Below are 25,308 nucleotides of genomic sequence, written 5' to 3' on the forward strand. Positions count from 1 at the left end.
CAGGACACCCCCTCACCCCAAGAAGAAATACTCTGAATGATTCTATATTAAAGAAACTGAATTTGTGGTTAAAAATCTTTTGAGAATCTCCAGGCTCAAGTGGATTCACAGAAGAACATTTATGGAAGAAATGACACTAATTCTATACAACCCCTTCTAGAAAACAGAAGAGGAAGAAACAACTTCCCAAAACTTTTTATGAGGCCAGTTTTACCCTGATAAAAAAAGTCAGACAGGGCAGTATTTAAAAACCCACAAACTAATATCTCTGAAGAGCAATGACAGAAAAATCTTCACCAGTGTATTAGCAAATAAATCCAGTAATGTATAAAAAGAATAATACACCATGACCAAGTGGGGGTTATCGCAGTAAAACAAGGTTTGGTCAATATGTGAAAACCAATCATTGTATTATTCCACTATATAAAGAGACTAAAGAAGAAAAACAATCATACCATTAGAGAAGAAAAAGCATTTGACCAAGTTTGAAGTCATTCAGGATTAAAAAAAAAAAACCCTCTAAAAAGTAGGAGTTAACGGAAACTTCCTTAATTTAATAAGGCATCTACCAAAAACAAACAAACAAACCGATAGTTAACATCATAGTTAATGACGAAAGATGAATGCTTTCTGCCCAGGATCAAGAACAAGGCAAGAGGCGGGAGGGTATAGCTTAGTGGCAAGAGTGCATGCTTAGCATGCACGAGGTCATGGGTTCAATCCCCAGTACCTCCATTAAAAAATAAAATAGATAAACCTAATAACCTCCCCCCCAACAAAATTTAAATAAAATAAAAATAAAATGTGAGTGTTAATTTAAAAAAAAAAAAAGAACAAGGCAAGGATGCACCCTCTCCCCACTCTCACTCAGTATCATACTGAAGCCCTAGCCAGTGTAATAAGGCAAGGGAAAGAAATAAAACACATACATACTGGAAAATAAGAAATGAAACTGTCTCTATATACAGACAGCAGAACTGTTTCTGAAGAAAATCCCAAGGAATCATAATGAAGCTCTTCGAACTAATAAGTGAGGTTAGTACCACTACAGGATACAAGGAACACACACACAAGTTAATGGTATTTCTACACACTAGCAATGAATGACGATGAGAAACCAAAACTCTACAAAATACCAAACCAAGCTGTCTGCTCAGTACCTGGGCAGGTCCGCAGGCAATCCCGACTATGTGCTTGGTATCCAGCCCTGGCAGCGCAGTGGGTTCTGGCTTGGTCACACGCAAGGTGTCAAAGTGCTGGCACTGGTCGTTGCTCCCCCAGCTGTGGACCTCACTGTCCTCAGTCAGGGCCAGGCAGTGGGTGGAGCCTGCAGCCACGTCAATCACTTTCTTCCCTGGGAGGACAGAGAGATGCAAATACAGCTTCACGGCTGTGACTTCTGGTGCAATAGAAACATTCACTCTAGGCCACTCGGGTCAGAAGGCATTCAACGTCAACTTGGGGTTACTAAAACCCCTGCTGTGTTTTACTAGCTACAATGTATTGAGACCCACAGCCCGCAAACAGAACAGTGCTAGGGTATGAAAAGGTCTGTTCATTATTCAGATTTTTATTCAGAAAAAGATAAGTTTATGTTCAATTAACTATTCGTATTCTCCTGTCTCAATGTATAATCATGCAAAATACACTCTTTTTTCAAAAAACTTCAACATTTTAGAGCAGTTTTAGGCTTACAGCAAAACTGAGAAGGCACAGAGATTCCCCATATACCCCCTACCCCAACACATGCTTAGCTTCCTGCCACTATCAGCTGTTCACTTTTTTACACACAGATGTTCAGCTGTTCCAACATCACTTGCTGAAATGACCAATCTTTACTCCACTGTACAGCCTTACTCCTCTGTCAAAGATCAGTTAACTGTATTTATGTGGGTCTATTTCTGACCTCTCTCCTATTCCAATCATCTGTTTGTCTATATTTTAGCCAATAACATACTGTCTTGATCACTGTAGCTTTGTATTTTTTTTAATATATATTTTTATTGTAGTCAGTTTACAATGTTGTGTCAATTTCTGGCGTACATCACAATACTTCAGTCATATAGGAACATACATATATTTGTTTTCATATTCTTCTTCATAAGTTACTACAAGATATTGAACATATTTCCCTGTGCTGTACAGTATAAACTTGGTGTTTATCTATTTCACGTATATTAGTTAGTATCTGCAAATCTAGAACTCCCAATTTATCCCTTCCCACTCCCTTCCCCGACTGGTAACCATGTTTGTTTTCTCTGTCTGTGAGTCTGTTTCTGTTCTGTAAATAAGTTTGTTTTTTTGTTTTTTGTTTTTTTTTTTTTAGATTCTACCTGTAAGTGATCTTAGTATTCTTCTTCCTCTTTCTGGCTCACTTCACTTAGAATGACATTCTTCAGGTCCATCCATGTTACTGCAAATGGTATTTTATTCTTTTTTTATCACTAAGCAGTATTTCATTGTATAAATATATCACAACTTCTTTATCCAGTCATCTGCTGATGGACATTTAGGTTGTTTCCATGTCTTAGCTACTGTAAACAGTGCTGCTATGAACACTGGGGTCCATGTGTCTTTGAATTAAGGTTCCCTCTGGATATATGCCCAGGAGTGGGATTGCTGGGTCATATGCTAAGTCCATGTTTAGTCTTCTAAGGACTCTCCAAACTGTTTGCATTCCCACCAGCAGTGTAGGAGGTTTCCCTTTTCTCCACACTCTCTCCAGCATTTATCTTTAAGTTGGGCAGTCTCAGTCTTTCAACTCATTCTTCTCCTTTATTATTGTGTTGGCTATTCTGGGTCCTTTGCCTCTTCACACAAACTTTAGAGTCAAATGTTGGTACCCATAAAATAACTTGCTGGGTTTGCACTGAATCTACAGATTGAGTTGGAAAGAAGTGAAATCTTGACAATATTCAGTCTTCCTGTCCATGAACATAGAATATCTTTCCATTTATATAGTTCTTTGATTTCATTCATCAGTTTTGTAGTTTTCCTCATATAGATCTTATATTTTGTTAGATTTATACCTGTGTATTTCATACTTTGGATGCTAATGCAAATGGTATCATGCATTTAATTTCAAATGTCACTTGTTTGTTGCTTGTATATAAGAAAGCAATTAACTTTGGCACATTAACCTTGTATCCTGCAACCTTGCTATAATCACTTACTAGATTTTTGGTCAGTTCTTTCAGGTTATACATAGACAATCATGTCATCTGTGAACAAAGACAGTTTATTTCTTCCTTCTAAATCTGTATACCTTTTATTTCCTTTTCTTATTTTATTGCATTAGTTAGGATTTTCAGTATAACTTGGAAAAGGACTCATGAGATGAGAAATCCTTTCCTTATACCCGATCTTAGTGGTAAGGCATTGAGTTTCCCACCATTAAAAATCATGTTTGCTGTAGGATTTTTGTAGATTTTTTTTGTACATATTCAAGTTGAGAAAAAATTTCCTCTATTCCTAGTTTACTGAGAGTTTTTAATCATGAATAGGTGTTAGGTTTTGTCAAAAAAAATTTTTTTCTGTATCTATTAATATGATTATGTGATTTTTCTTCTTCCGTCTGTTGATTTCATGGATTACATTAACTGATTTTTTTTAATGTTGAACCAGCCTCTCATACATGTCTAAATAACTAAATATATATATTTTCTTTATACACTAATGTGTCCATTGACACAATGGTTGTTTCCGTCTCTTGGTTATTGTGAATGAACTTGTAGGATACATATATTTTTTCCAGTTAGTGTTTTAGATACCCAGAAATGTAATCTCTGGATCACGTGGTAGTTCTATTTTTATTTTTTTGTGGAACCTCCATGCTGTTTTCCAGAGTGGCTCCGCCAATTTACATTCCCACCAAAGTGCACACAGGTTCCCTTTTCTCCATATCCTTACCAACTCTTGTTATTTCTTGTCTTTTTGATAACAGACATTCTAAGAGGTATGAAGTGTTATCTCATATATGTTTTGGTATGTATTTTACTAATGACTAGCGATGCTGAAGATCTTTTTACATTCGCTATCTGTATGTCTTTGGAAAAAGGACTATTCAGATCCTCTGCCCATTTTTTAATCAGATCATGTGGCCTATCTTGGTGAACATCAAAGGATTCTCTTCATTGAGAAAGTTTTCTAAAACAAAATCTACTTTTCTCCAAAGTCACATGATCTAAATAAAAAAAAATTTTCTATTTAAATAGTGTTAGCAAAGTATTACATTTTTGCTCATTAGTATATCTAACATAACCAACACAAGGGATGTTTTCAGACATGTCAACATATAAAATAATTCAGCTGCAAAAACTTTACTATAGTAAAAGGCACAACTCTATCCTAAGAGCCTATATAAGTTAAGAACCACCACCAAAATGATGATCTCAACAATCACTTAAATACTCTCACAGTAAGCTATCTCCACTTAATTCATGTAGCTGAGGAAGCTGAGTTCCTTTACTAACTGAAGGGACTATAAACAAGAAGGCAAATGAAGTTCATATACAGCTCCCTAACATACAACCAACTGTATTACTCTAGAACTTGTCTCAGCAGCTTAGAAAATAAGAAACACCATACAAGCACACAAAACATCTAAACATCAAATAATGTGCTTTGAAATGAAAATGAAGGGAAAAAAACTGGCAAGTCCCACTTAAAAGTTTCTCACTTCCAAACTCCCCTGACAAAAAAGCAAAAACAAAAAGAGAATCCAGGCTCAGCGATCCAACAAACATCATTCTTTGTGCCAAATGCATCCCATGGCCTGTTTCTGTGAATAGAGATGTATTAGAACATAGGCCCATTGGTTTCATATTGTCTGTGGCTGCTTTGGGGCTACAACAGCAGAACTGAGTAGTCAGGACGGGCAGTTTAAGGCCCTCAAATCTAAGAATACTCAGAGCCCGGCCCTATAGAAAAAAATGCTGCCCACCCCCTGCAGTGCAGAGAGAACACACTAACAGGGCCCACCTGATACACTTATCACCAACCTCTCCACACATCAGAAGGCACCTGCAAAGCACACCTACACAGCTTGGCTCCCATGCATCTCCTCTATGGAGAATGCATGCTGCACACCCTTGAAACCAAACAAGAGGATTCATCCATCAAGGATAAGTCCAAATGAGACCACTCTAGGCGGACCCAACCTTATCTCCCTCTGTACTCCCATAACACCCTGCATATCCACAGTCTTAGCAGGTCTACAGGAAGCGGGTATAGCTCAGGGGTAGAGCACATGCTTAGCATGCACAAGGTCCCGGGTTCAATCCCCAGTATCTTCAACCAAAAACAAAAAAACAAAAAAAGTCTATAGCACAATTACAGGTGACCTCACCAAACAGAAGTTAATCTCACTGAGATCTTAATGAGTAATGAGTGGTGGCTTGCCACATAAAGAACTCGCCAATATTAGTAAAATTCAATGTGTTTCAAATTAAATTTAGTGAGAATAATTCTAAGTCACTTTCCACTTATTATCTGTATTGATACATACTATCAAAATGTGGGCAGAAGCTTCTAATGATGGGTCATTCATGGAACGTGAGGTAAAGAAATATCTGCAAACTTTGAAAGACTACTAAAGAAAACTGTCTCAAATGGTCTTAAAAGTTTACATGTGTACTCACCTTGTAAGCCTTCCAAGAGCTTGGGGTAACGAACATGCTCCTCTGTTCCATGCCCGAGTCTCTGGTTGTCCCCTTTGCCCCATGAGTAAACTTGGCCATCTTTCGTCAAAGCAATAGAAAACTGACTTCCACATCGGACTTTGACAACATCCAAGTCTTGAAGCTTTTCAATCAGCTTTGGTGTTTTGCAGCCATCACTACCACCTCTACCCAATTTCCCATAGTCACCATCTCCCCAAGACCACACTTGACCTAAAAAGCACAAAGTATTTGAGTAAACATGACTGCACATCTTAACAGAACTTGTAAATGGCTAAAAAGAATCAGTATCACCTATAACACACAAAAACCTAGACCACGAATGTATACAGTTGACATTACCTACACAGGTGGTTACTGACCAAATGAAATGTAGTTTTTAATTCAGGTTGATATAAAAGCAATTAAGAAATGGAAAGCTTCTCCTTTTTGTTTTAACAAAATGCATAATAAAATCCTAACCCTTATTAGCCTGGGCTCAATGCTGCTGCTTCAGCTAAGTGCTGAACAGAGATCATAAGCTCCAAGGCCTCCAGAAAGCACCGTCGCTGGGCCCGCGGCACACAGCACATGGCACACGGCACAGCACTCTAGGGTCCACCTGCACGCCGTTCTTCCCATGCTTACCTCGAGTCACCCGCGTGATTGTATTTATTCCCAACAACACTGGTTAGTGTCATTTAATTAAAGGTTACATAAAAGGACAAAATAAAATTGCTCTCTGTGGCAGAGCAAGTCTCAGAGTTTCCAGGTTGATCCTGACAGATTCCATAATTCTAAGGACAGACTCCCTATAATACTGATGGAAAAATACAGTTTAAAAAATTAACAGGATTCTAATCATAAAAACTGATAAATACGCCCTTAAAAAGTGTTCAGTGAGTACAATCTCACTATGAACACAAAAATAAAACTGAAATTAAAAACTGCAGACAATACAGCATCACTCTGCAGAACACACAAAGACTGAGCAGGACGTACCGCGGGGAATCAATCGAGGGTGGCTGAACGTTAAGGAATGGAATCGTAATAACCAGGAATGATTTAGAATGTCAATTATTCCATTTTAACTTTCATTTTCTGTTAACAAATAAAACACCCAAGTAGGAAGGATGGCAGCCCTCTGGCCCTGGGCAATGAAAGTCACACGTCCTGCAAGTCCTGTCCCTCTGCTGAGGACACTCAGCAAGGCCCATGTAAAGACTCCGACGCTCTCCCACTCTGTGAAAGCGGCCCTGCTCCACCAGAGAGCCTGCCTAGGCCAGCACAAGCCCCACGTACCGTTCTCCGTCACGGCCAGGGTTTGAGCATCCCCACTCCCACATGCCACGTCGATGACCTTCAGTCCTTTGAGCCCAGCTACCAGCATCGGGATGGCCTCGTCTTCACTGGAGCCTTCAAGAAGTGAGGACTAACATTACTACAAGTCCCTTAAGAGAGACAGCCTCACGCTGCACACCCGCGCGGGCTCCGAGCAGACATACCGTGGCCCAGCCGGCCGTAGTTCCCCCGGCCCCAGGTGTACAGCTCCCCCTCGGCAGTGATGGCAGCGCTGTACGTGCTTCCACACGCAATGTGCACCACGTGCTTCCCCGCCTGCTTCCCTGAGAAAGCGGAGATCACCTTGGGCTCCTCAAGAGGCCTGTGGAGAGAAAAGCCTTTCCTATTAGTGACACTCCCAGGAATAAACTCTCAGAGCATCACGACAGTGTCACCTTTCAGGTGTCTTATGAAATAATTAAAGAATATAGAATTCAAACACCTAACACCTCCGCATTAAGAGGGCACCCAGTGCCAAACGTGGCATCCAGCAGAAATATCACAACAGTGTCTGCCACAGATGCAGGTGGTCACGTCCACAGCAGCACTGGTCACAGTGGTCTGAACGGTGGCCTACCCACAGACAGTGCTCAGCAGCGGGGAAAGATGAAGTTCGGGAATTCTGCCAAGTGACAGAGGCAGAAACAGAATGCCCCCAAGGGGTAGAGGGCAGGTCAGGGGTCACCAGGAGCTGGATGTAGGGAGCAGGGGTTGGCAGCAAAAGGGTCCAAATAAAGCTGGGCTGGGGGGGTTGGTGGTGTGTGTAATAGAAACACTCTGTATCTCGGTTATGGTGGTTCCTGACTGCATGCATCTGAGAAGCCTACCAAACTGTACACGGAAAACTGATAAACCTGTAAACCTTGTACAGATGGTTGAAATTCACACATATTTGTTAAATGAAGAAGGAATGATGGAGCAAGGTTTGCTAATCACACTGCAATCTAGACTTTACAAATGAAAAGTAAGGATTAATTGGGTAGAAACGTCTCACTAGTTGATTCCTCACTTTCAAAATTAGTAAAGCATCCTATGCTTATAACTTGGAATATGCCTTTTGTGACTGGAAACATCTCCTCCAGCCTCTCCAAAGACACACTTTACTGTCTGTGACCCATTTTCCTGCAAAATAAATGCAAACAGGCGGGGGCACAAGCAGAGGGGAGACACGTGACTCTACTCCAAAACCATCTCCCTTTCTTCCGTTCAGCTCAAGTTTCAACCGCCCCGAAGTTTCTCTGCAACGCACACCACTGGCACTGATCGCCTTTCCTTTCCTCAACTCCTCGAGCAAAGGACAAGATACTCAACTGAGTACTTAACCTCAACTGGATACTATTCTATTACAAAATATTTTATGCATCCTAAATGATAAACAACATAAGGGAAGTGAGGAGACTCATGCCCCCATCCTGCACCTCAAGCCTTTCAAGTCCTGTGCACCCTATGCTGATCCCACCCCACTGCCAACCTGAGAGTCACAATATTCTAAGTTCTGTGCTTATCACTCCTCCTTTTCCACTCTCTTTTTACCACATCTGTCTGAATCCCCTACATAGTCAGGTTTGGCATATAAGGTCTGCTGAATGCTAACTCCCAGGACACGTGACTCTGCTCTTTTCACAGTTTGGAATCCTTCCTGGTGGACGCCCGTCTTCACTCCACAGTCCCCTCTCGACTCTGCTGCTGCCCACCCCCTGCTCATGGCTCTGCCCCACTGGAGGTGGGGCTGCACCTTCGATTTCAGCCTGAGGCCAGTGTCTTCTTCAACAGGCTCCACTCACAGCAACGTATGAAAGGGTCCCTGTGATTCTGAGGCAGCCACTGGAATTCTATTTTCACAGCCTTGCATTTAGAACAACCCTTTTGTTTTATTTCTGGTTCCTTACAATAATCGAAAGTTTCCACAAAATAAGATATTAAGAAACTGCTGATTTTTGTAGCTGTGAAAATGACAGTATGGCTTAAGGAGAGGGGACCTCCTCTGATAGAGATGTGCTCAAGCCGTGAATGAAGAAGGAGGAATGTGGGGTTCGCTTTAGAGGACTCCACCGTGGCGGTGCGGCAGATGTGGCTAAAACCGGTGTAGCCAAAGCTGGGGGGGAGGGGCACAAAGGCCGAGTGAAGTCACCCTCGGTACTGAGGGCAGGACTCCCATCATGTCGCCGGGGGGCTGATCCATCCTGGCAGTCTCTCCATCCTGGCCCTACGTGTCCAAGCAGCTGGAAAACACCTCGCACACTTTTCTGTGCCACCCCTTCGGATACGGCAACACAAAAGGAGAGCGTGTTGGTTACAGGAACCAGCCATACGTACACAGTGTCCCCATGGCCCAGCCGTCCACCGTCCCCACAGCCCCAGGAGTACACCTCTCCAGTGGCCGCCAAGGCCAGGTAGTGGTGACCATCGGAATGGGCAGCAATTTTTACAATGTTTCTGGAGGCAAGACCCTGGACCAGCTGTGGGGCCTAAAAGGGTAAAAACAGGAAGAAAATTAGTAAGCACTCCCAGGTCAAAGGAAACAGCACAACTCGCCTCAACTAGGTACCTTACTTGAACAAACCCCTCTTAAACTGAAAAACATGAACCTCGGGTCATTGCCAGTCGGTTGTCCAGCCACCCTGCCCAGCACCAACAGAACGACAGGGGCCAGGCGGCCTGCACGCGCTCGGCAGCAGGAGTGAGCCGCCCCCGCAGGAGGGAACTTTGCAGCCAGAGGTGACAGGGCACCCTCCTTTAGCTGGAATACACACGTCCCAATCTGCCACTGTCCCCATGGGTCCTTACTGTCACTTCCTGGCCCCCACAGTCTAACGAGAACAATGGCTGGCTATAATCGCACCAGAAGGAGTTTCGGAGCCTAACAACTAAGAAACTCTGCCCCCAAATCTTGACAATAATGATTGCGATTAAGATTTTTAAACACGACTAATAATATATAATGATTTTGCTTATAAATCTTCAGAAATCAATCGGCACAAAGAAAGACAAGAACTCTGTAGCATCCATAGCAGAGAGACCCCCAGAGGAAGCGAGCCCAGCACCCACCAGCGTGTCACTGTTGTAGGTCTGCGTGTATACCCGGCCATTCCTGGACAAGATTAGGAAGCGCTTCTCCGCACAGGCGATCTGCGTGACCCCCAGGCTGGCAAGGCCTTCACACTGAATTGGACCAATCACGTTGGCATAGTACTTCCATCCAATTAACCCCCATCCTATGACTTCCTGCAATGATCCCTGTCAGATAAAGTAAGAAAATATTTTCTTTATGGCAGCCAGAAAAGTTCTTTCTGAGTCAAAAGAAAGAATAATTCGTGCAAGGAGTTAACACTGAGATACAGTAAGATCAAAACAAAGCAAGAAAAGAAAGCTGATTCAAAACATCAAAATACAGACTCACAGACATAGAAAACAAACTTATGGTTACCGGGGCAGGGGGGGAAGCAGGTGGGGAGGGATAAACTGGGACTTCGAGGTTTGCAGATACTAACCACTATATATACAATAGACAAAAATAAGCTTCTACTGTATAACACAGGAAACTATAGTCAATATCTTGTAGTAACTTATGGTGAAAAAGAATATGAAAACGAATATACGTATGTTCTTATATGACTGAAGTGTTGTTCTGGACACCAGAAATTGATGCAACATTGTAAAATGACTATACTTCAATAAAAATATTTTTTTTAAAAATCGAAATAACTCAGATCATTACACATTGCCTCAAGTTAGTGTAAGATGAAGTGATCAAAAATGTTGTTTCCACAGCATTTCACTTTAACAGAGTCCAGTAAAAAGGAGAACAAGGAGACCTTAAACATATTTTGAAATGCTCAAACCACATCAGGTTACCATTCTGTACTATTACAGGCAGGGACCCGAAGGCCTAAGCACAGCCTGGGAGACAAGTGCCCCACTGCTGGTGCAGATGAGAGGGATCAAGCCACAGCAGAGCAATGTGGGGACAATCAGCTCACGTGTCCGGCACAGCAGGTGTGTTGGCGCTGCGCACGCACACGCACACGTACACAGGGGAACGGAGGTGCAGGGGCAGCCATCACAGCAGCAGCTGAGCAGCAAACCTCCAGTAACACAAGCGTCCACCGATAGGAGGCTGATTTTAAAGTCATGGTACAGTCACTCTTGGGCCACCGGGCTGCTTTTAAAGATAAACAGAGAAGCCAGGCTTACAGAGAGCTCCTCAGTATCACTGCTCAGTGAAAAAACCAGCCACAGAAGTGATGCAGTGTGCTAGCACTGACAGTCATTCCGGAGAAGGCTGACGGGATGCGTAAGAGATGGGAAAGGTGAGAAGCCACAGACGGAAACTTGGGTGAAGGGAGGCGGGGGGGAGGAAGTGACTGTGGTTTTGCACTTAGTTTTTATTTTGGAACCACGTGAATGTATTACTTATTTGGAAAAAATAAGTAACAGCAAAATACAATAAACACTCTTCATATTAAAAATTAAAACTTGAAAAACCTGGTTTCAAAACCAGGATTCTTCTGTGTGACCCTGGTAAAGCTCACCCCCACTCCCAATGGCAGCCTCCTCCTCCGCACAACGGGGCGGTGGCATGATGACCAGATGTGACCGTGTGCAATACTCGGTGGTTGTGGCAGGCGCCCCCAACCCACGTAGATTAGTGTCAGACACATCAGAGGAAGGCAGCACAGCACGTGGCTGTGTGAACACAGGGGGCTCTGGGGCTGTGCCACCTGCATCTGGAACCTGGGTCCCAGGGGGACCCTGTGCGCCTCGGCCTGCTCATCGCTCATCACTAGCAACACCTTTAAGTGTGCACATGTTTATGAGCTGAAAGCCAGCTCCACCCCAGTCCCAGACCCAGGCACGGAATGAGAACCCAGGAGCACAAGCACAGGGAATCAACACGGCTCCCACACATACCTTGTGAGATGTCGGGGAGCTGCACAGAGGCGGCATGCAGGGGGTGGCCAGGCGGTCCAAGTGGGCCATGACAACCACGGCAGTCTGTCGTAAGTCTATGGCAAGCTCGTTGTCTTGAGGAAGAGTAAGGTACCTCAGGAAACTCTCATTGGGGCTCAGAGGGCCAGATAGAAGCTAGAGAAGAAATGTAAAGAAGCATCTTCAGAAACGAAACAGTGGGGAAAATTTAAGTACCACCATTAGCCTTTAACCACTCCTGGGTATTCACAGTTAGACATTCTTCATAAATCTGACTCTCAAATAAAAAGTGCTGCCGATGCGCTGACATCTATACACCTACCGCACCTGGCACTGCCCCCATGTCTACACATCCGTCCCCCGTGCGCTGACTTCACACAGCTCAGGGACACATCCCAGCCACCCTGCAGGCTCCCCACCCCAAGGGCCCTTCAAAGAACACAGAGCAAGCTTCCTTGAGGTACAGGAACACAGCCCTGTACCTCAACTAGGCTTTGAAAACTGCAAACAAAACCCACTTACTTTAATCTACATGCTGCCTGCTCATCAGAAAACCTAAGTTTATTTGCACATGAAGGACTAATTCTAATTCTTCTAAAGGCAGAAGAGCCTTATCACCATCAATAGCTGCAAAGTAATAGAATAATTAGGCTAAAACAGGATGGCTAAGTCCTTCCAGAAAAGACCTGCAAGATCAAACCTGTACCTCTAAAAAGCAGCAGTCCCAGGGGTTCAGGCCCAGGTAGGCCCTGCTCAGCCACCAGCCTCAACATCCTGGGACTAAACACAGTGATGGCTTCAATAACACACCTCCTGTGGTGCCCTGCGCCCAGGAAGGGCCGTCATGGTGAGCCACTACTTCCAATGCTCTTTTTCTAATACTTGTTTTTAAGTGTACACTCCAGACTCGGCTCTGTGACACCAGCAGAGCTGCTGCTCGCTGATCGGAGGTGTTCCCTGGAAATGGCACACGGAGGGGCATGGAGAGGGAAGAGAAGACTTCTCTGGCTCCTCAGGCCAGGGCAAAATCAATCCGAAGTAACCAGCAGGAGACCCGTGTGCACTCTCAGCGCGGACAGAGTGAGGCCCCGCGGTGGAGCACCACCCCTGGACCAGACACGTGCACCTCCCCACCACAGCCTCCCCTCCCCGCCCCTCCCCGCACCGCCTCCCCAGGTCATCACTGCAAGTCCCCTAAGGACGCACTTGACTCTCACGCTTTGTTCCTGAAATACTCTCAGGATTTTTACCCATCTTCCTGCCTCACTAACTTGCTCCCACGTGGAGGGGAGAGTGCCTTCTTTTGTCTTCCACAGCCCCATCACAGCCAGAGCACAAAGCATGTGGCTGCTGGGAGCAAACAAGCACCAAACCCACAAACACAAAGGGCTCGACGACTCCAGTCCCGCACAGACTGCGCGGCCAGAGAGGCAGCAGGTGGGTCTCCCTGAAAGCACAAGTTGCTGTGTGATAAGAGACACACTCCTCCTGCTAAACACACACTCCAGAACAAACAGAGGGCCTGGGGTCTGCAGGACGCAGCTGGCTGTGGCCACCCCTCAGCTGCTGCACAGAATCTGACTGTGCTCCTGGGATGTTCTGCCCCGTGACCTCCCACACCTGCCCCACACCTGACTCGCTGTTGCAGCTGCCAAATACACACTCCCCCCGGGGCAACTACACCACAGACGTGTGTGATCCGGTCTTGTTTATAAAAGACTAACTCCTTTACAATGTAACTGAAACAAAGAAAGTTATGTAAGCGCCGAGTCTCACGATGACACCTACGTGAGCGTCAGCCTCTGTATGAGGGGCATCTTTACTGCAGGTGATGCTCTGGAACCTCTGCAGCAGAGGGAGGAGGGGGGCGCTGGTGCCCTGGGCAGACCGCTCGTTGTCAGTTTCCTGAGTCCCACTGTCCCACAACTGGAGCAGCAAAAGGATGGCAGATAACATTTGGCTAAAAGAGAAAATATCTTTACTCTCTAGTAAAAACAGAGTAACTTTTTCCCACAGTCTGTCAAAAGTAAAAGCAGATGGCTAAATGAAATTCAAAAAAATACTTTAGATTTGACGGGAAACTAAAACAAAGCCATGAAAACAATTCTTGGCATTAAAATCACTATAAACAAATGCCAAGATTTTAGCACAAGACATCCATCTTCTGTGGATAAGAAATGTACAATCAGTTAAGAAGCTCAAATAGCACTTTCTAAGAGGGAATTTCTAGGACCTTAAATTAATAGAATACAAATAACTATTTAAAGAAAATTAAGAAACAAACAAAAAAAGGACAGTTCCTTGACTACTAGAAAGTTGAACATAAAAAAGGAAGTGAAGAAAACTTAAGTGTACCCAGGTCTGAAAGAAGGGGGCCCTTCCTAGGACACGTTTCTCTGATCACACAACATCACACATTTGTTACAATCACAAATATGAAATGTGGATAAAATGCAACAGCTGCTCAGACACAGGGCGTCTCCCTACAGTACTCTGGGCCTGTGGCTTCCCTCACCTCAGTGTGCCTCTCTGCACAGCCAGCTCTAACAGGATGGCCAGGGCCAGGTGCTGGTCCTGCAGGGGTATGCTTCCCGGCCCTTTGGTACCAGGCGTTCCATGAACATCCCTGAAATGACAGCGGAGGATGCAGGGCCAAAGGAACAACAGAGCTTAAAGACAGCGTGTTAAAATAAGCATGTCATTAATGTTAAATTAATTAGATACACTCTCCCGTGGAGAAATACATTTTTAATATTTAGAATCAAGTCTCCGAGACTTGCTTACTTAAATTTAATCAGAGATTCTAAAGTGTGCAATTAACTTGTAAGGATATGCTTTTATTAGAAGTGTTAATTCAGATACTATACAATGATTATGTTAAAAGACATACTCCAAGTTGCTGCAGCATAAGACTACCTATAACGTCATCCAAAACACAAGTGGAAAAATGTTTAGACATGTTTCTAGTTTCAGTGACATGTGAGGCTATTAGAGTATCAACATCTTCTGTAGAAATGGAGAAGAATCAATTTCTAAAACCATCTGAGATTCCAGATAAAACATCTATGCTTATTTTTATCACGATCAAAGAAATAATTTTAACTTTGCCTTGTTCCCCAGTAATAAATAATGTCTTCTTGACCCAAGAAGGAGGAGGGAGGCTCTTTCAAAACCACTATTACAGCTGAATTTTTAAAATCAATTCCAAGCCTTTTTCAGGGAACTCACCCCCAAACCCCGTAGCAATGCCATCACAAAAGCACTCCAGGGAGCCAAAGTCACAGCCAATGCACAGAGACCACTGATGTCCCAGCTCGCTGGAAGGGACAGGGCAGTGGCATCTGGTGAAGGGAATGAGAAGACTCCCTTTTCCTTTGTTGCTGAATTCTGTACTGAGCATATACATTTCCTTCAAACTTAAAAACCTTTAACCAAAATACATAGCACCCAAAACCAGAGTTCACGGTTTTCCTTACAGAAAAACGATTCACATTCAAATTTTTTTACACTAAGAAGACTGCCTGCAGGTTTGAAGATTTCGAATTTGAGCAACTGTTTAACCCCATATTGTCCTGAGACAACATCTGCCATCCAAAACGGCGGCACCTGCACGTGCGCTAAGGGGGACACAGCAGGAGCTCATTATCATAAATCATCTAAGAAAAATAAATCACAAAAGCATTCTCCATTTCCCATCCCATTCAATGTGACAGATTACTAGATCCAATCAGAATATCGAGAGGCACACGTTCAAAAAGCTGAGAACCAAGACCTGGAATCCTACTGCTGAGGATGTGCTGGAAACACACACCAGGAACCAACCTACTATGTTTCTTAGCTCTAAGGAGAAGGTGAGACAAGCTGAAACATGCCAGAACCACTCACACACTGAGATGTGACTTACCCCGTCACAACAGACCGAAGGAACCGGGTTGCTCTTTCTACCACCTCCAGCCACACGGAAGACACTGTGCTCTCATCGAAGAGCGAGGCCTCGGGCAGGGCTCTCAGCGCATCCAGTGACTCCTGCAACAGCTCGCTGCAGAGGTCCGCGTCCTCCCCTGGGCACACACATGGCAGATGAGGCCGCCCATCCCCAGCAGCTCCATGGGCAGGGCTCGCCCCACTCCCCAAGGCGGGTCTCCTTCCCCCAGAGGGAGAGAATGCCACTGCCACATTTTCAATCTCATTTTCCTCTTGGGTACTCCAAGAACTCAGAGACCAAAATGTAACAGTTATCTCAAGGTCAATTCTTTCTTTTATGACTCTCCTGTGAGCAATGCTAATTTCTGGCTCTCCTAGAAAATAAATCTGCACTAAGGCACTGCAGTGGTTTACCTGGGATATGTGTAAATACAAACCACCCCTACTTTTTTTTTGTTCAAGTAACGCAAACCTGAAAAGTCAAACAGGCTTTGAAGCCTCTCATTTTACAAAGGAAAATGAGGCACAGAGAGCACCTGGGATCAACCCAGGGGCATGTGGTGGCAGAAGTGAGAAGAGAACCCACAAATACTGATGTGGCGGGGAACAGAACACATGGGCACACGTACCTGACCGCCAGGCTCTGCGTAAGAACGCAAAGGCAAAGGAGAGAGCGGCTCGGGATCCAACTCTCGCGAGGCCTTCCACGCCTTTGCCCGTGGGCCGGGAACTGCGGACAACATACACGTGGACTGAGAAATGGTCAGTCAGAGACATGTGCAATTACTAAAATACAATAAGTAATACGGAAGGCTTTCTTCCAAAATCTGATCAATGGGTTTCATGAGATAGGATCACAAATGACTTTAAGTTTCACGCTTTAAAAATTGTTATCAAACATCCTTTGTAAACAAAAAGTTTTCTCTTTGAGAGGGGAAAAAAAAGGTATTTACAAAGAATGTTAAATGACTTGTGAGAATGGTCATGAAAAAATCTCAGGAAGCTAGCTAATATTAGTAGTTGAGGAGAGAGAGATGGTAAACAGAAAATAAACAGATAAATGCATAAAAGGAGGGGTTAAGCCTCATTACCTCATGAAGTATAGAAAAAGCAGATGAGGGGTGGGGAGCCCCCCAAGCACAACAGGGTAAGTGCCTGAGACTCGCACCCCGGCCTGTGGTATCTGAGCTGCTTCTCCCCCTGTTCAGGCCTCTGTGACCGGCCAGCTTGCAGGCCCCGTATTTGTGCTGTTTTCCTTCACCAGGCCCCCCGCCCCGCCCCTTGCTGAGGTTACCCTCTCCTGAATTTAGTGCTGATCATTCTCAGGTACCTTTTTAGGCTTTTTACTACTTATACATGTTAATTTAACAAGATGGTTTCATTTCGCATGTTTTAAGAAGTTATATAATGGTATATCATAAAAATCATCTTAAAAAAAACTAGAATACAAAAATGTGTGGACAATGGAAACTCAATCATGCATGGTCATAAGCGATTTTATTTTCAACTCTGTACTGCTGAGTATTTCTACAATATACTCTATTCCTCGAGTTTATTATAATTTGCTTTTGGGGCAAAGGCTATTAGAGATGGGTACTGAGTATATCCATGTATGACTGAAGCTCTGTGCTGTATACCAGAAATTGACACAATATTGTAAACTGACTACACCTTAATTAAAAAAAAAAAGATGGGTACTGATATGGAATGATCTCTTCAAGACACAATATCAAGTCAAACTAGCAGTATGGAATGTGGACCCAACAGAGGCATCTGGAATGCTACGTCCCTGAATGCTGAATAGTGTAGGGTGTGTGCTTGGCGAGTTCTATCAGGAAACACAAGAAACAACCCAGTCGCTGCCTCCTACAAGGGGACTGGGTGCCTGGGAGACAGGAATATCTTAAAGCAATTATCTTAAAGGAGTATCTTTTATCTTAAAGGAATAAAGAGGCTTAGACTGAACGAGAATTACAAACTTTACAAGACACAGACATACAATAACATATGTGGTCTAAATCCAGGAAGTACACAAGCTGAGTCAATTCAGAGGTGGGAGGAGCAGTCGGCACAGGGCTCCCTCTGAGAAAGCCACCCCAGGAGAAGCTGCAGCCCCCTCACCAACCATGACCCTGTCCCTGGAGAAAGAGCCCAAGAGTCCTAAATCTGGACAGTATAAAAATTGCTAAATCTTCAACAAGCGGCTCTCTCTTTTATAGATACTTAAGAAAACAAATAGAAATAGCTTGGACCCACCCCCATCCACACCAATCAACTATCCAATCCATAGCTAGTTCCACAAAAAAGGTAAAACCCACTACCACCCAACAAGTGGAGAAATCAGGGAAAGAAAGCCATACAATTTAGGAGATAACACTACACAGCTACAACAGTGGCTAAAGCAAGTAACTGATAACACCGAGTGCTGATGAGGGTGTGGAGCAACTGGACCTCTCAGACATGGCTGGTGAGACTGTGAAATGGCACGGCTACTCTGGAAACAGGATGGCAATGTCTCACAAACCTAAACATAGGCCCAGCAACTGCACCCTGAGGCATTTATTCCAGAGAGAAGCACTTGGGCTCCCACCAACACCTGTGCACAAATATTCATAGGAGCTTGACTCATAATACTCAAAAATTATAAATAGCTGAGTGTGTGAGGGGTCAAGCTGTGGGACCTCCATTCATGGAATCCTGCTCCCCAGTGACGACACGTGCACCTCCTAATGGGCAGAATCCTAAGGGAATAATGCCGAGTGGAAGAGTCAACCTCAAAGGTTACAAATAGATATGGAGAACAGCTCTAATGGGTGCGGCTGTAAGAAAGAATCCTTGTCCTGTACCCTGCCTGTGGCAGTGCTGACAGAAATCTACACCTGTGATAAAACCACATGGAAACACGCACACACACAGAATTGAGGGCACGTAAAATGGGAAATCAGAGGAAGACAGGTAAAATGTATCAAAGTTGATATCCTAATTATGATGATTTTGTACTAATTTTGCAAGTGGCTACCACTGCGAAAACTGGGTGAAAGGTGTAAGGAATCTCTCTGTATTATTTTTACAACTGCATGTGAATTCACAAATTATGTTAAAATTAAAAAAAATTTTTTTTTAATTGTAGAAATGTCCTCCATTTAATGAAAGAAAGAGTTCGACAAATCCATCAGCTCTTACATCACCACAAAGGAAAGAGCACAGAGGAAGTCGGCTGGGCTTTCAGCCACTCCTGCATCTTAGGAAATGCAGGCTGACTCAACGAAAGTGCTCAGAGACTCTTAGAAACCACCCCCCACATACACAGACCCTCCCTGGGCATCACCATCGCAGGCGGCTGCCCACCTTCCACTCAAGAAGGAATGGAAGAGGAGGGGAGGGGTATAGCTCAGTAGCAGAGTACATGCCTAGCATGCATGAGGCCCCAGGTCCCAGAACCTCCATTACAAAAATAAATAAATTAATAAACCAAATTATCTCCCCTCATTAAAAGAAAAAAATCCTTAAAAAAAAAAAAAAAAAGAAGGAACGAAAGAACTGTGCCACTGGCTATCACTACACGGGCAGGAACCCTCTGTCACCTGGTTTATCTTAAAACTACTATCAAATACACGACATGTAATGTGAATTCAACCAGATTCAAGGAAAAAACCAAGGAAATGTGCTACCCTAAGCACTTTATGTCTCTGGATGGAAAAATAAGGTTTTTTCCACCTGTTTCTTTCCACCTCCTGTACTTCCCATGCACTTTATAGCGAGTGAAAGTCAGTATTACAATCAAAGAACATCAACTCACTTAACTACATAAAATGAGTTCTATCTGGAAATCTAGTCTAGCCTTCGGGGAACAAAAGTCTGGTAGACAGCTGTATTTTGGAAAAGTACAACTTTACACAAGTCTTGAGCATTCTAGTGGCTATTAGTTAATGTTTCAAAGGAGATCTGCTGATGTATGACAATATATTGAAAATCATGTACCTGAAAGCATCTCTTTAAGAAAAGAATAATAAAATCACAGTAAGAAGAAGAGAATGAACCAGCTAGACCAGCAGAGCACCACGGCAGTCTGATAACTCCCTACCCAGTACCAAAACAAATCAAAATAAAAAGGATGTACTACTCAGATCCCATTTTCGAATCTGGACATGCTGGTTTAAACTTCTGACTGGCTTCTACAGTTACCGACAGAAAAGGGTCTTCTATTTTAAAATGATGGTACAGATAATACTGCTCATACCCTGTTGCTTTATGAGCAAACTGGGAAAACCATTCTTCAGATTATACGGAACATGCAAAAAGGGAAAGCAAGGATGAAATGAAAGAAGAGGCTATGCTGAGAGCATTAATTAAACTTTCCCAAACAAAACAGTCTGAGTTTTATACTTAGCTGGTATCAGGATTCTTTCTTCATTATATTATTACCTTTTTTTGTCCACAGGAGGCAAAGAAGCGCTGCTGCTTTTCCATTTAACTTTGACATTCTCCTGGAAAACAGTTCTATTCAAGGCAATGAAATAGCGTTCCAAAATGACAAGCCTCTGCTTGAGTCTCAGGGCTGAAAGGGTGGTGGTGGCTGACTGCACGGCCAGAGCTTGCTGCTCTTTGACCAACACAGAAAGACATTCCTTCAGTTCATTCACATCTAGAAAACGAGAGAAAACATCCAACCTCTCAACGTCATGGGCAGTTTACTGCAATGTTGATCAAATGGGTAACAATAATGGGTAACATTTAAGTGCTTGACATGTGTGGCAAACAGTATTGAGCACTTTACACACATTAGGTAACCCTCACAGGCACCATCGACAGGTAGCAGCGTGCATGCATTCCATGGAGGAGAAACTGAGGCCTAGAGAGCTTGCCCAATGCCACCCAGGTGGGCATGGCACACGAGACAGACCACTCTCATCCACCATAGTATACTGCCCCCTGTTAACATGGTATAAAAAATTTTAACACAAAATTACAAAGTCAATACTTCCCAAGCAACACATTTCAGAGAAACGGTGTAGAGAAAACTCTACACCATTTTCATGTTATGAAACCAAATGCAAAATAAAAACAAAATTTCAACAAATTTCCCAGCATACCTGGCTCATGAAAGGTAACATTTAGGGGATTATTTCAAAGGACAATAAAATAACTTGTTAGAATGTGCTACTGGTAAGTGGTACTTCATTATACTATTCTCTCTACTGTGTATGTTTGAAAACTTCTACAATTAAGGTCTTATTTTAAGTCCCTAGAAGAAAATTACATAAATGAAAATAATTCAGAGTCTAGTCTTGCAATTAACCACAAAGCTGCCTTAAGTTAAACTGTAAATTAAGTTGCATTCTGCCAACTCCCTACACCAGTAGAGCACCCAGTGGTGGTGACAGCAGGGGATGTGTCCTGTGCTTGTCTTCTGTCTCTGACATTTATCAGCCATGAAGCAAAAACAGTCATCAGTCTGGCAGTCTCACATTCTACAAGACAACAATCACACCCCTAAAGACTCCTATATGGAAGACCCTGCTTTTTTGCCTACCCATGACCTGAACATGTATTTCCTATGGGAGAGGAGATCACAGGGGGCATCGAATGGACACACCTCACCACTCTCTAGGGAGGCCAGCAGGACAAAGCTTCTCTCTCCACCCAGTCGCTCTGGCACAGAAATGAACATCCAGACACCAGGGGTTGGATGCTAGGTCTGGAAAGCTCCACTACTTAAGAAAGTTAGCACTTAACAGAAAACTAGATGAAAAAAAAAAAACACTTTAAATTCCACATTGGGCTCAAGATGAAGCAGCAGAAAGATTTACACATGAGGTACCATCCCTACCCTTCACACGGAGCACGGAGAGGTGCCTGGGTCCCTGCAGATACATGTGGGGCTTCACTGAGACAGCCCTGCAAGGACAGGTCATCTACACATCCCCTGTGCAGAATTTCTTTCAGAAATCAGCTCTAGAAAAAGCTTCACCTTTCTCAATAGTCAGTTTCCTACTTTAAAAAATTTTTCTTCCTTTTTATTTTTTTCTCTTCGTTTTTTCCTTTTCTTTTTATTTGTTTGTTTTTCTACTTTTAAATAATAACATGACTCTCCTCTCTTTAGCTGCAAAGCCCAGAAACAACCATGAAGCTCAAAGTGAGCACTCAGGCCTTTGACCACCTGCATGCTCTTCTCCCTGGTGTCTGACCTGTGTCTGCCTTGCCCAAGCCTGAATGCCTAGCCAGCCAGTCATTCATCGTAGGACACTTTGAAACAAGTGGGTGAATAAAGAAAGAAACAAACAAATCATGGGACCATGTGGGGAGCCAGTAGAACTTCCACCGCCACCTGGCAGTAACAAGGTACATCACACTCTTGCCCAGCCAGAACACCATCACAGAAAGCCAACGAAACAGAGGCTCAGAACATTACATGAAGAGGTCCATGTTTCAACAGAAACTCACTCATCATACCAAGACCCAGGAAGATCTCAAAATGAATTTTAAAAAGACAATCAATATCTCTGTTTTTTTTTAATAGCTGTATGTAAATCTTGGTTATCTCAAAATCTAAAAGATTAAAAAAAAATAGACCATCAATAGATGGAAATACCAAGATGACAGAGATGTTAGAATACTCTGACAAAGATTTTAAAGTGGCCACGATAAAAATGCTTCAAAAAGCACCAGTAAACATGCTTGAAACATGAAAAAATAGAAAACCTAAGACCAAAAAAAAGGAGATTTATTATTAAAAAAAAAAAGAACCAAATGGAAAATTGGAAATGAAAATTTTAATAATCAAAATTAAAAATCTGGTGAACGGACTCAACAGTAGAATGAGAAAAAAAGATAAATCACTAAATTAGAAGACAGAAGTTGCCTAATCTGAATAAAGAGAGAAAATACCCTTGCAAAATAAAACTGCGCTGAACTGAAAAATACACTAGAGGGGTTCAGCAGCACACTACGTGAAGCAGCAGAAAGGATCAGCAAACTCCACGACAAAGCACTGCAATTCACCCACTCTGAGCAACAAAAAGAAAAAAGAATTTAAAAATGTGAAAATAGCTTAAGGGATATACAATACAGTATCAAGTGGACTAAGATTCACATTATCAGGATCCCAGAAGGAGACAAGGCAGAGGAAGGGGCAGAAAATTTATCTGAAGTAATATAACTGAAAAATTCCCTAACTTGCGGAAGGAAACGAACATTGAGATACAGGAAGTCCAGAGAGTTCCAAAAAACAGGAACCTAAAGACACCCACGACAAAACACATTATAATTAAAGCAGCCTTTTTAGAAATGGTAAAAAGAGTCTTTTAAGCTGAAAAGAAAAGGGATTAGTTAGTAACAAGAAAACAATTGAAGGTAAAAGTAAATACATAATAAAATAGTTGATTAATAATTTATAAGCTGAGTATAAAAGCTACAAGACAAAAGCAGTAAAAATAACTGCAACTAAAATACTTAAGGGACACACAAGATACAAAGTTGTAAATTATGACATCAAATACATAAAACATGGGAGGGAGGATAAAAATGTAAAGCTTAAAATGTGCTCAAAATTAGGTTGTTACAAGTAGACTGCAATAACAAACTGTCACACGTATGCCGCAAGGTAGCCACAAAAGAAAAAACTATAGTAGATACACAAAAGATAATGAGAATGCCATTAAAGAGAGCCATCAAATCACAGAGGAAGAGAAACTTAACAAAACAATTGGCATAATGGCAATAAAAACAAACATGCCAATAATACTCTAAATGTAAATGGAGTAAATCTGCCAATAAAAAGACACAGAGTATGTACATCAACTACATCTCAATAAAAATTAAAAAAAAAAAAAAGACTCCTACCAGAGACTCCCTTCAGGCATAAGGACACAACACACAGACTGAAAGTGAAGGGGTGGAAAAAGATATTCCAAGCAAACGAAAACTAAAAGAAAGCTAGGGTACCTATACTTGTATCAGACAAACAGATTTTAAAACAAAACTGTAATAAAAGACAAAGAAGAGCATTACATAATGACAAAGATGTGAGTCCAACAAGAGGATATAACATTTGTAAATACTTATGCACCCAGCGTAGGAGTGACTAAATATACAGCAGATCTTAACAGCCCAGATGGTTTCACTGGAGAATGCTACCAAATATTTTTAAAAGCATTCCCACAGGAGGGAGTGGCCAAGATGGTGGAGTAGGAAGAAACTGAGCTCACCTCCTCCCAAGGGCACATCAAAATTACAACAATTTCAGAACAAATATTGATGAGAAAAACCTGCAGACTGGCAAAAAAGATCTTCTACACATAAAGATATAAAGAAGGAACCCCAATATGAGAAGGAAGGATGGAGATGCGGTACAGTCAAGACCCATACCCTCAGGCGGGCAACCCACAAATGGGAGGTTAATCACAATTGCAAAAGCTCTCCCCAAGGAGAGAGAGGTCTGAGACCCACATCAGGCTCCCCAGCATGGCGGAAGGGTGATATACTGGGAATACGAGCCCCCAGAATGTTTGGCTTTTAAAGCCAGCAGGGCTCACTTCTGAGAGACCCAGAGGGCTGTGGGAAATAAGAGACTCCATCTTAAAGGATGCACACAAAAATCTCACACACTCTGAGACCCAGGGCAGAGGCAGTAATTTGAAAAGAGTCTCGCTCAGACCCATTTGCTGATCTTAAGTCTCCTGGGAAGACAAGAGTCAAGTGGAGCTCACCCTGGGGACACAGACGCTGGCAGAGCCATTTTTCAGAGCTTTTTCTACCACGAGGACACTGGAGCTGGCAAACACCATCTTGAAATTCTCCTTCTAGCTCATGAGTGCCAGGATCCAGCCCTGTCAACACCAGTACTGGACTCCCCAGATCAAGCAACTAACTGGACGAGGACACAGACCCACTGATCAACAGGCCAACTGTCTTGGATCCCCTGAACCCCAGTTGCCTTAGATACAACCACGTCCACCAGAGAGCCCAGGATGCAGCCCACTCATATGTGAGCCAACACCAATTCTGGACCTTAGGTCCCTATAGCAAGAGATCCCAAGACCCAGCTCCACACACCAGTGGGCCAGTACTAGCTCTGGGACCAGCCTCACCCACCAGATGGCAGACACCAGCTCTGGGAACCCCAGGCTCCGTGAACAAAGACCCTACCTCCAGCAGTGAGCCAGCACTAGCTCCAGGCCCTGGCCTCGCCTTCAGCAGGCCAGCACCAATCCAGGGACTCCCTGGGCACCATTACACCCACCAGTGGGCCAACACCAGCACCAGGACATCTTGGGACGTCTCTCAGTCAGCTGTGTCGGGATCTGGGCCTGCCTACCAGACCAAGCCCAGCCCACTAAAATCAAAGGTCCCACACAACACACATAAGGGGCACCCCTAGAGCATATAGCTCTAGTAACAAGAAGGGAATATGCTTCTGAGATGCACGGGATGTGCCCTGCAAAAGGCCACTTTCTCC

At 43.3% G+C, this 25,308-nt stretch overlaps 1 protein-coding gene across 6 annotated transcripts in view; it reads right to left on the reverse strand.

Moving 5' to 3' along the window:
• The window catches only part of HERC2 (HECT and RLD domain containing E3 ubiquitin protein ligase 2), a 177,455-nt gene that overhangs the window by 119,675 nt on the left and 32,472 nt on the right, over positions 1 to 25,308 (reverse strand). For all 6 annotated transcript variants that reach the window (XM_072960744.1, XM_072960747.1, XM_072960746.1 and 3 more), the window contains exons 5-16: positions 20,277 to 20,496; positions 16,481 to 16,581; positions 15,832 to 15,988; positions 14,443 to 14,553; positions 13,716 to 13,887; positions 11,910 to 12,083; positions 10,047 to 10,235; positions 9,315 to 9,466; positions 7,163 to 7,320; positions 6,960 to 7,073; positions 5,640 to 5,891; positions 1,161 to 1,354 (exon numbers count right to left, since the gene is read on the reverse strand). In XM_072960744.1, the coding sequence (XP_072816845.1) occupies positions 1,161 to 1,354; positions 5,640 to 5,891; positions 6,960 to 7,073; positions 7,163 to 7,320; positions 9,315 to 9,466; positions 10,047 to 10,235; positions 11,910 to 12,083; positions 13,716 to 13,887; positions 14,443 to 14,553; positions 15,832 to 15,988; positions 16,481 to 16,581; positions 20,277 to 20,496 (1,994 nt within the window). The remainder of the gene's footprint in view (positions 1 to 1,160; positions 1,355 to 5,639; positions 5,892 to 6,959; positions 7,074 to 7,162; positions 7,321 to 9,314; positions 9,467 to 10,046; positions 10,236 to 11,909; positions 12,084 to 13,715; positions 13,888 to 14,442; positions 14,554 to 15,831; positions 15,989 to 16,480; positions 16,582 to 20,276; positions 20,497 to 25,308) is intronic.

The sequence above is a fragment of the Vicugna pacos genome, chromosome 5 (genome assembly GCF_048564905.1).
Source record: "Vicugna pacos chromosome 5, VicPac4, whole genome shotgun sequence".
NCBI classification, from domain to species: Eukaryota; Metazoa; Chordata; class Mammalia; order Artiodactyla; family Camelidae; genus Vicugna; species Vicugna pacos.